Source organism: Coptis chinensis, chromosome 4 (genome assembly GCF_015680905.1).
Source record: "Coptis chinensis isolate HL-2020 chromosome 4, ASM1568090v1, whole genome shotgun sequence".
NCBI lineage: Eukaryota > Viridiplantae > Streptophyta > Magnoliopsida > Ranunculales > Ranunculaceae > Coptis > Coptis chinensis.
Genome location: NC_141459.1, coordinates 87,759,783 through 87,771,693, shown reverse-complemented (window position 1 = coordinate 87,771,693; position 11,911 = coordinate 87,759,783). Strand labels below are relative to the sequence as shown.

At 35.9% G+C, this 11,911-nt stretch overlaps 2 protein-coding genes across 2 annotated transcripts; both read left to right on the top strand.

The window, feature by feature from the left end:
- The first annotated feature begins 261 nt into the window (after window positions 1-261).
- LOC147505429 (uncharacterized) lies at window positions 262-1,928 on the top strand. The gene is made up of 3 exons (XM_086605542.1): window positions 262-343; window positions 1,410-1,519; window positions 1,611-1,928. Exons 1-3 carry the CDS (start codon window positions 262-264, stop codon window positions 1,926-1,928), a joined length of 510 nt encoding a protein of 169 aa, XP_086461668.1.
- Window positions 1,929-9,912: 7,984 nt separating this feature from the next.
- LOC147505428 (uncharacterized) lies at window positions 9,913-10,641 on the top strand. The gene has a single exon (XM_086605541.1). It carries the CDS (start codon window positions 9,913-9,915, stop codon window positions 10,639-10,641), a length of 729 nt encoding a protein of 242 aa, XP_086461667.1.
- Window positions 10,642-11,911: the final 1,270 nt, after the last annotated feature.

The window sequence follows — 11,911 nt, the reverse complement described above, 5'->3', positions numbered from 1 at the left end:
TCGATGATAGAAAAGTATGCCTTGGCACTTTTATTCTCATCTCAAAGATTAAAGCCTTATTTTCAAGCACATTCGGTGATAGTGATGACGAATCTACCATTAAAGCAGACTCTATCAAAAACTGCTAAATCAGGGAGGATGTCTAAGTGGTCGGTACTAATAAATGAATTCGGTGTTGAGTATCGAAACCGCATATCGGAAAAAAGTCAGGTACTAGCTGACTTCCTGGCTGATTTTCCATCTAAAAATGCCAGTTAGGGCATGGAAGAAGAAGAAAAGTTTGCAATGCTGCAAGAGCCTGATGATGTTATTAATACAGACGATCCATGGGCTGGAACAAATGGTTAGAGATTATTTGTCGATGGATCCTCTGGAGGAAAAGGGTGTGGCATCGGAGTTGTGTTAGTTACTCCTGAAAATCAAAGGCTCGAGACTGCAATAACATTGGGTTTCCATGCATCGAACAATGAGTTTGAATATAAGGCTTTGATAGCTGGTCTCAAGATGGCTAAGTCTCTCAATATAAAGGAGTTATCGATTTTTAGTGACTCGATGCTCGTGGTCAGCCAGATCAATGGGAGATACTCAGCAAAATGTGAAAATATGGTTGATTACTTGAATTTGATAAAATCCAAGTTAAAGAATTTCAGTAAAATAAGACTGCAGCATCTCAATATAGGAATGGGAATCGGCATGCGGATGCCTTAGCGTATGTGGCAGCGATGCTAGAAAACACAGAAGGTCGTACTCTGCATATCGGCGTTCAAGAGAAGCCGACCATCGACATTAAAGGATTAATAGTTATGGAAATTGATACACTGGGGGCGTCATGGATGGAAGCATATACCGATTATTTGGCTAATGGGAAGTAGTGGAGGACAAAAATAAGGCTAGAAGAATTAAGTCAAGCGCCCAGAGATATATATTAGTTAATAATGAATTGTATCAAAAGAATCCTGGAGGTCCACATTTAAAATGCATATCGTCTGAGGAGGCGCAGCTAATCATTGCTGAACTTTACGAAGGTGAATGTGGAAACCATTCAGCTGGTAGATCGTTGGCTAATAAAATAACAAGACAGGGATATTTTTGGCCTCAAATGAGAAGGGATTGTCTTCGATGTGCAAAAAAGTGTGTACAATGCCAAATTCATGGGAAGGCCATACATGTCCCAGCTAAAAAGTTACATTGTGTTTCAAACCTATGGCCTTTTGCGCTATGGGGTATGGATATCGTTGGGCCGCTCACACTAGGAAGGGGTAAAAGAAGGTTCATATTGGCAGTCACAGATTATTTTATAAAATGGGTAGAAGTCATAGCTCTGCAGCATATCAAAGAAAAGGATGTCGTAAATTTCCTTTCCGAACGAGTCATATGTCGATATGGATTGCCTTACGCTATTATATCAGATAATGGGCCACAGTTCGAAGGAGGAAAAGTGAAAGCTTTCTTGGAGTCTTACAAGGTTAGGCACTTCACATCTGCGTCATACTATGCTCAAGGTAATGGGCAGGCAGAGGTAACAAATAATACCATTATGGATAATATCAAGAAAAAAATTAGAAAACAAGAAAGGTCTTTGGGTGGATGAACTAAACAGGGTTTTATAGGCTTATAGAACAACACCTCGAACAGATACGGGGGAATCACCTTTTACTTTGGCTTATAGGATGGAGGCAGTAACTCCATCAGAAATGGTGGTATTGACATCCAGAACAAAGATGATAAAGAATGGTCAAAATAATGACAGAATGGCGTCAGAAGTTCTAAATCTCGAAGAAACAAGGGATCAAGCAAGGATAAAGCTCGATACTTATCATAGGCAACTTAGAAAAACTTTCAATAAGAAAGTAAGAGAAAGGCATTTTCAGGAAGGAGATTTGGTCTTGAAAGTGGTTACTCAACCTACTAAAGAAAAAAGGGGCTGACAAACTAACAACAAGCTAGGAGGGGCCTTACATAATTCACAAAGTCGGAATCAATGGAGCTTACTACTTAATAACGGCTGAAGGTGTAATATTACCAAAGCCTCAAAATGTAAGCAATTTGAAAGCATTTTATCAATAAAGAATATTTCCAGTAACATGATGTAATTTTTTGTTATCAAGGTCATATGTTCAATAAAGATATTATCATTTTCGAAATCAATGTTGATACATGTATAACAAAAATTTGTATCTCTAGAATTATATGATTGATAATATGTCAAGAAAAATCCTGGTGATCTGTAGATCCTCATCTCGATACCAGGTCAATAAAATCCTGTTCTTGGCAAAAATGCGAGTTCAAGTCAATAAAATCCAGTTCTTGGCAGAAATGTCAAGTTCGGGTCAAAAAAATCCTAGTGATCTATAGATCCTCATCTCGATATCAGGTCAATAAAATCCTGTTCTTTGCAGAAATGCGAGTTCAGGTCAAGAAAATCCAGTTCTTGGCAGAAATGTCAAGTTCGGGTAAAAAAATCCTGGTGATCTGTAGATCCCCATCTCGATACTAGGTCAATAAAATCCTGTTCTTGCTAGAAATGCGAGTTCAGGTTAAGAAAATCCAGTTCTTGGTAGAAATGTCAAGTTCGGGTCAAATAATCCTGATGATCTAAAGATCCTCATCTCGATATCAGGCCAATAAAATCATGTTCTTGGCAGCAATTAGAGGGCAGAAAATATGGAATAGGTAATGTCGAGGTATTGACACCAGAATGCAAAGGAAGCAAGGTATGTTTTTATAAATAATATTTTGAGGCATGATGATATCGAGTGGCGAATGTCGACATCGTATATTTTGTATTTTTGTTTCAAAGCGCAGAAGCAAGTATTAATAATTAAGGAAGATGGTATCAAAGATAGTCCAATAAGATTTCATTAAAAAGGAAAAGGGGAGGCTAAGCAGCTTATTACAGGTCATAGTAAAAGCTTAAAATATATGAAACAAAAATAATCATCTTCTTCGCTGTGGTCATCATCTTGTTCTTCATCTTCATTTTCATCATCACTATCTTCACCATCATCTTCATCACTATAAATACTAGGGATTTCTTTATCATCATCATCATTCTCTTTGGCGTAGTCATTGCAATGTGGATCTTTCATCCATTCATCGGTATCTTCATTTTCATTTTCTTCTTCTTCAGTTTCTGTTTATGTGTTTTCTTTTTCTTCATTAGCTTCTTTTTCGATTTCTTTTTCAGAATGCTCTTCATCATCAGAGAGGTCAGTGGTGTTGCAATCAGACCAGCGTTTTGGGGGAGAATGATCAGAATGATCGGGTAAAACCATAGTAATAGCCAGAATAATGAGGAAGATAGAGGTATAAGTCATTTTTTTTTTTAAGAAAAGGAGTAAGGAGTTTGGAAGAAGGAAATTAAAAGATATACGTTAAAATGCAAAGTTGTAAGGGTTTTATAAGAGAAATAATAGTTAGGAAAAAGTTTTGTTTAATGGTGATTTGATAAGAAAAAGAGAAGTACTAATAGTAGGTGAGCATGAAAACGAGGAAGAGGTACGAAAAAGTTGTTTTCTTCATTGTATGTGCGTGGGACAGTCAGAGATTTGAAGGATGTTTGTGTAAGTTTTAATAACATAGTTTAGTACAATCAGTATTGGTTTTTGAGCCTGTTCTTTGTGGGTCAACAGAATATTTATTGGCTATATTAAATGCATGGCAAAGAATAATAAAATATTATGTATTAAGTATCGATACTACTTTTAGTGAGAGTGGTATCGAAACTCATTTTAAAATTTAAGTATATGATAAGTATCGATACTACTTTTAGTAGGAGTGGTATCGAAACTCATTTTAAAATTTAAGTATATGATAAGTATCGATACTACTTTTAGGGGGAGTGGTATCGAAACTCATTTTAAAATTTAAGTATATGATAAGTATCAATACTACTTTTAGTGGGAGTGGTATCGAAACTCATTTTAAAATTTAAGTATATGATAAGTATCGATACTACTTTTAGGGAGAGTGGTATCGAAACTCATTTTAAAATTTAAGTATATGATAAGTATCGATACTACTTTTAGGGAGAGTGGTATCGAAACTCATTTTAAAATTTAAGTATATGATAAGTATCGATACTACTTTTAGTGGGAGTATTATCAAAACTCGTCTTAAAATCAATATACATGTTATATAAGTATCGATATTTTTTCGTACTTGTTTAAGAAGGGTATAGAAGGATGAATTTATTTTCCTATTTAAGTATGATAAATATCATAAGTGTTTCATACAAGATGAGTCTATAGAAAGCAAAAAGGTATATTTTCCACATATCAAAAGGAATGTTAGAAAGTTACAAAAGCATGTTTAAGCCAACATCAACATTCAAGATTCATCATCAAAATCAGTGACAAAAGACAAATGGATCATTGTATCAATATTACAATCACTCAACTTTGTAAGACAGAGAAATTAGAGGTGGGTTGAAGTCTCGATAGGGTTTGCATTAAATTTGTCTGATTCCAGAAGGCTATTGAGACCAGCGCGAATATCTAGATCGTCTAAGATATTAGGAGTGCTAAGGAGGGAGTCATGATTAAAAGGTGGAGTAGATGCCTCTGTCTCGACAGCCTCATTTGCCGGAGGGTTAGAATCCACAGCGTCATTTCCAGCATCGCCAGCACCAATGTCGGAGGGCAGCTCGCTCTCGTTATCAGAATCCAGACCTTTCTCTTTAATGACATTAGTAGGAAGAAATTGCCTGAAACTTTTCATGGTCTCCACACAATACTTCATTTGCGAGGCATAGTCAGCTACTTGAGAATGGGCTTTCTCCAGTTCAGTTTCCAAGTCATTCTTTTCAGTTGCCCGTTCAGCTTTTTCAGTAGCGAGGGAAATTTTGGTTTCAGCAAGTTCTTTTTCCATAACCTGGAAAGAGGTGTTAAGTTTCTGATGCAGCTCCTTGTGTTCATCAAAATATTTCTTTATTTCGACAGCATGATTTTTTTCTTTCACAAGAGAACGTTCAAGACTATCTTTATCCTTTTTCAGTTGTTGAATCTCTTCCCTATAGCGACGGCAACTAGCCATATCACTCTCAAATTGCCCCACAACATCAATTTTAGCCTGGAAATGAAAAGATATGGTGTAAAGATAAGGTGATAGATAAATAAAGATAAGAGTAAGGGGAGGGATAAATACTTACTTTTTCAAGAGAAGTGCATAGGAGTTGAAATCTTTCTTCTGTGGTGATTTCGGTCATTGCTCGCCTATCTCGAGGAAGGATAATATTCAGCACAAGAGATTCTCCGAGACCAGGTACAGCAGGTTCAGATAACAGAGAAGCAGTTTTTTTGACAGAGGTCTGGTCTCGAAGAACAAGTTTAACCTCAAAGTCACCAGTGGACGAAGAGGAGTCAGAAGCAATAGGTTTTGTGGTGGATGGAAGGGTTGAAGGCTTGGAGGGTATAGTGGCAGATGCAATGTCGGTACTCTTGGCAGGTTTGCTTGGTCTCGAGGCTAGTGGTGTTGTAGTTTCACAAGGTTCTATCCTTTTTCTTGAATGATGTACTGGGTCGACATTCTGATATCGAGAAAAAGTAGGAGCTTGGGACGAGCTACCATCTATTGGCTTTTTTTTGCTCATAAATTTGTTGAGCATCTTCGAGGTTTTGACTGGAGCATGAGAAATACGAGATGCCATATCTGTGAAACATAAGTAATGTTGATCAAATACATCATTCAAAATAGGATAATTATAGAAATCGGGAATCTCTTGTTTGATTTGAGGGAAAAGATTTTCAATTATTTTAAAACCATTAACAACATATTCAAAATAACATCGAGGAGTATTAGTTGGCAATTCAATAGAATCAAAGTTTGTTCTGAACATTTGTTTAGAAGAACAAGGCTGTAAAGGACATGGAATAGTGTCGCATGACATATCAGATTTGGAAGGTAAGGAATCTTGACCTCGAAGAACGGTAGTTTTTAAGAGGTATAAAGGAGCGACATAATTGGCGATATCTGGAAGCTCAACAGTCAATTTTAGATTGCCATACTTATCAGCGCCAGTTCGAGCATTGACTTCTTTGTCGTTGCCTTTTAGAAGATCTGTTACTCTAGTGGATTCCCCAAGACTTTTCATCGAGGCTGGTTTAGGAACTGAAACAAGCTCGCAATAATATACCAGTCAGATAAAAGCCTCGAGATAAAGGAGGGAGGAGATGTCGAAAAATATCTTACCATTAAGGTTAAAAACAGGGTGCACCAAGGAGGGAACTGCTATTGGCTCAGATGACTCCCACTGCCTAGATACAATGATAGGGTATAATGGCCATCTGAAATCACTATCTCGATTTATCCTTATAATGCCAGCACGGTGCATTTGTTTTTTAGGATAAAAATAACCACTGGGCTCTTTGGTACCATGTTTAATTTTCTCGATACGTTCAAGAAAGGAATAGTGTTTTTGGATATCGATGAGATGAATTCTTTTCGAAGGTCGGACATCAGGTTCAAGATGAGAATTATAGACAACAATCTCAAGAAATTGCCTGTGCCTTGGCCAAGAGAGATGGACAGATAGTTCAATACTTCTCGATCGAGTTTAGATAGAGGAAGACGCAAGCCGGCAGCCAATTGCCCAACAATTATAATGGTGGTTTTCAGTTTGCCACTTTGACATTGAGTTCCTCTTTTACTTCCAGCATAGTGTCGAAGTTAGACAGAGTCTGGTATTTGGTAGGCAGCTCTAACTATATGTAAATTGGGTCTTTCTAGAAAACAAGGATCCAAACCACCACTCCACATACTACCATCGTCAATAATTTCGCGATCAGTGTCAGAATCCACAGTCTCAAATGGATGGCAAGGTAAGCCATCAGCCAAATACGAGGCATGCCATTCTGGTTCGGCAAACTCGGTTCTTTGGGATGACAAAGTCGAAGCAGACGAGTTGATGCGAGTTGCAGATTCAATACTTTCATTCGACATGGTGGTATCACTAGAAACAATAAATTTTTTATTATAATTATATCCTTTATCTGAGCTACTATTGCTATATCTAGTATAAGTATATAATATATTATGTACTAAGCACGTGTCGATGTCACGAGAGGATAATGACGCGGTTCGAGGTGAAGAGGTGTGTTTCAAACGCATACGTTCTTGACGTTGAAGCTGGGATTGTTTCGAGAGAGTACGTATAAAGTTAACACAAGTTTTTCTCCTAACCATACTATCAAAGATTGTTATTAAAAATCTAATTAGTATAAGGATACACAGGTAATATTCAAGTATTCAAAGCCTAAACTCTAAGTAACATAATCTAGAAAAAGAAGATGACGAGATCAGTTAAAATAGTTTCAAGAAACTATAAAGTAGAATAAGAAATAGCATGTTAAGTTACTTTGTAGTACTAACCTGATGTTATGCAGAAGAATTTGTTGAAAGTAACAACAAGTACAGACAAGGTGGAGCTTTTCTGAAGACGATAATGGTGGTGGGATTAGATGATTATTTGTTCAAGAGGTTTTATAAAAGTGAGGAAAGAGAAAATGAAACAAGGGTTTTGTAAGTTCAAAAAGTTAAGAGAGATAGAGAAAGTAAAATACAGCGTTTGTGATTTCGAGGCAACTGAGTTGTCTACAATTGTAACTGTTTGAAATTTGAATTTGGGATTTTGGTTAAATTTGTTTTGGTTCTCGAAATATTCAAATTTTTTGGGTTGAAAATTTGAACATTTCAAGAGGGGGCGATGTCGTGGGCAAATATCGTCACCCAGATATTCCAACCTGAAATATGGCGATATATCGTTAAATGTTAAATAAGTTTGTCATTACATATAGAAGGCGGGAAAAAGGAAGGAAGAAGAAGATGGGCACGCGTCAAGAGTTGATTGGTAAAAGATGTTATGAAAGCACTATAAATAGACTGGAAAAGAAGAGATTGAGGCCATTCCAAATCATTAGATAAAATCATTTGTAAAGAACGAGAGCAGAGAGAGAGTGAGGAAATTGTAACCACCATTGTTACTCCTTAATAAAACTGTGTTTCCAGCTCAATTCAGTCTTCATTTTCTCATCTTTAGTTTCATTGTTCTTATAAATCATATGTGATTAATCTGATCACTACACTTTTTGAGTAGAACCATAAAATTGCACTTTAGAGAACAAACGACTAGAACCATAAAATTGCACTTTAAAGAACACGTGCTATACAGGTTGATGGCTATGACTTCCATAAAATTGTCGCTTTGGGATGGAATGGAATGACTCAAAATAATTCTTGTCAACACTTTGCTATGATGCTGCTCAAGAGAAACAAGAAAAATGTAAAGATGTCTTAACCATAGTACAAAATATCAGGATATGGGTATTTATCGATACTCAATTTCTGGATATGTATCGTGGATATATCCCTCTCTTTGGGGATATTTGACATTGTTTCACATGCAAATATCGTGGATATATCTAAAATATCGACAAATATCATGGATATTGTGGATATTTCTTGATATATCATAATACATTATTTATATTTATTTAAAATATAATGGTAAATATTAAATAAAATTGTTATATACACAAAATATCGTTAAATATCTCTAAATATCCCCAAATATAACAAATATTGCAAATATCGTCGATATTTGCAGTCGTATATATCTCTTAACATATCGTGATATTTATATATCTTTTTCTGAAATCTGGATAGATATCCCCAAATATCGCGATATATCGGGATATTTTGTACTATGGTCTTGACTATCATGTTCTGCATAGTAGCAAACTGAATACTTCAAAACGGTTCCATAGAGTTAAATTCTTCAATTCTTTTGTGTATATTAGATATCTTCTCTGTATCAGTTGTATTGTCGTGTCATATAACTTAGATAACATGGTTTATTTGTCATTCGCAAGCAATTAGACAATTGCTCTTTTAGTAGTGATAGACATACTTAAAGGTATTTTAGATCTACTCTGCAGTTTTTATATTAGGTAATTGATCAACTTTCTTTTTATTCTTTACTCGTATTTGTTCGACATTCTTGTTGCTACTATTCTCTGTTAGGCGTATTTAAAGTTATAACATCATATTAAGCGCGTAGCTGATTCATCTGAAAATGTTAGAGGCAGCTCTGTTCTCCAAACTTGCAAAGATATAATTGCCGTTTTTGATAATCTTCGAAAAGCAGATAAGTAAGTCTAACGAATAGTTTCATGTTCTAATTATTGTACACTTAAATTGGTTGTATAGTCTTTGTCATTTTGTAACAAATTGTTCAAATGATGGTATCAGTCTCTTCTACTATAAAACCAGGGCAAAGCTTAAGAGCATATAGGCTATCTTTAGTACCTTTATTTTTTATACAGATACATAATGCTTTGTTAAGTGGTCTATCAAATAGAACTGGAAACCATGTCTTTCCAACTGAAACATAATCACTAATTTCATTTGGATCTTTTCTTTCTTTTCCGTTTTTTTGTACTTTTGAAAATTGTACATATGGTTCTTAATAGAATTACAAACTTAATCTTACTACTTTTATAAGGCCAGTTATCTACGCTGTTACCAATTTCATGTATTATTGCTGTAGGCATATGTAGCTAATGTGTCTAGGAAAAGAAGATATATTTACTGCAACTGCTATTGTCTCGATGAAATCATAAAGTGTTGAAAACCACCACTGGTTCTAAGTTATTCGTAAGGCAGCATCCTTAACCCATATTTAGTTTTATACTTTTATTTGCCTAAGCCTTAACCTTATCTTTGCCTGCAGAGAATTTGTGCCAAATTTTGGAAGTATAGCACGGAAGATCGAGAGGCTAGACGTAAAACTCCTGTTCATGATGACCATGAGGTGGCTACTGTTCAGCCTAACATACTACAGAAGACTTCAGCTGGAAAAGGAAAAAGAAATCAGTCAGTTAAGGGTTCTGGCCGTAAGTAGACCCCAAGGAATCCATGAGTATTTTATCTTGGAACAGTCAAGGGAGTGGCCGACCTTCGATGATGGAGGAGCTGAAAAAGAAAATCAAGGATGTTAGGTCTATATTTATGTTTATTATGGAAACTAAGTGTTCTATAAATAAAGGAGTCAGTTTAATTAAAAGATTATGGGATTTTGAGTCTTTTGTAGTACCAAGCCAAGGTTTGTCTGGTGGCTTGTGGATCTTATGGGAAAGAAGTGTGGTAGTTGAAGTTATTATGTCTGAGTCATGGTTCATTCACTGTAAACTCTCTGTAAAAGTGAATGGAGTGAACGAATGTTTCCTTTTGTCGTGTGTCTATGGCAACTCAAAGTCTTTCATTCGGAGATTACAGTGGCCTGTTTTTACTATGTTTAAACTGACAAATGATGAATCTTGGTTGCTCATGGGAGATTTTAATGAAATAACATGTCAGGAAGAAAAGTGTGGTGGAAAACTTTTTAATTATTCCAAAGTTAGAACTTTCTTGGATATGATGGATGATTGTGAGTTGTTGGATTTAGGGTTTGTTGGTAGTATTTACACCTGGACGAATAGACAGAATGGTCGTCACAGAATATGGGAACGAATTGATAGAATGATGGCAAATGAAGTTTGGCGTTCAAGATTCTCAGACTGTAGAGTTCTGCATGAGGTTCCCACTAGTTCTGATCATAAGTTCTTGATTTTAAAGCTGATTCAAGACGGGGTAAATGTCCGATGACCTTTTAGGTTTGAAATAATGTGGGCGCAACATGGAGGATGTCAGGAGCAAATACAAGATGCTTTTCAGCATGAGTTGCGTGGTTATCCATCTTTTGTTTTATGTAAGAAGCTTCAAAACTGCCAGAAAAATTTAAGATGGTGGAATAAACATGTGTTTGGTGAGGTTGAACATAAGTTGGAGGTTGTTAAACAGAGACTGAGTGAGATTCAAAGCTTAATAGAGAATGTAGCTGGGACTGAGGAGTTATTTCTAGTAGAGAATGACTTGATTCTGGAACATAATGATATCCTTGTGCAGCAAGCAAATCATTGGGGGCAGAAAGCTTGTCTAGATTGGCTCCAATTTGGAGAGCAGAATACTCAATTCTACCATAATATGGTAACTGTCGAAGAGAAAGAAATTATATACACTCAATCAGAGATCAAAATGGTGGGATTTTAACTGAAAGGAGACAGATTGGTGATAGGCTCATTGAATTTTTTGAGGATACAATGACTACTTCGGAACCTGATCTTATGTCGCAGATTTTCAATGTTCAAGCGTTGTGTCTGGATGAAGGCGAAAAATTAAGATTGTTAAGGGGAGTTGAAAATGATGAGATTGTGGCTGCTCTGAAGAATATGAAGCCCTTTAAATCTCCAAGACTGGATGGTTATCATGCCTTCTTTTTTCAGCATTTCTGGAATTTGGTGGGGGATCAAGTATGTGCGACAGTTAAGTCTTTTTTCCTTCATGGTTCTTTCTCCCTATAGCTCAATCATTCTTTCATTGCCTTAATTCCAAAAATAATGAATCCATCCCTCCCGGAACATTTTCGACCCATCAGTTTGACTAATGTGGTTTATAAAATTATCTCGAAGATTATTGTAAACAGATTGAGGCCTATCATTCAGAGACTTATTGTTCCTTTTCAGACTGCCTTTTTACCCAAGAGAAGTATTCATGACAATGTTTTGCTTGCAAATGAGTTTTATCACAAGATAAGAGGACATGGGAATAGGAAAGCAAAATATTTTGCTTTAAAGATTGATATGCAGAAAGCTTATGATAAAATTGAATGGAGTTTTCTAAGAGTGATGCTTACTAAGTTTGAGTTTCCTGTTGACTGGATTAACAAGATAATGTTGTGTGTTTAGAATGTTTCTTATTCTGTGCTACTAAATGGTGCTGCACATGGTTTCTTTAAGCCTTCAAGAGAGTTAAGACAGGGTGATCCCATTTCTCCCTATCTTTTTATATTGTGTTCAGAGCTTTTATCATTGAATTT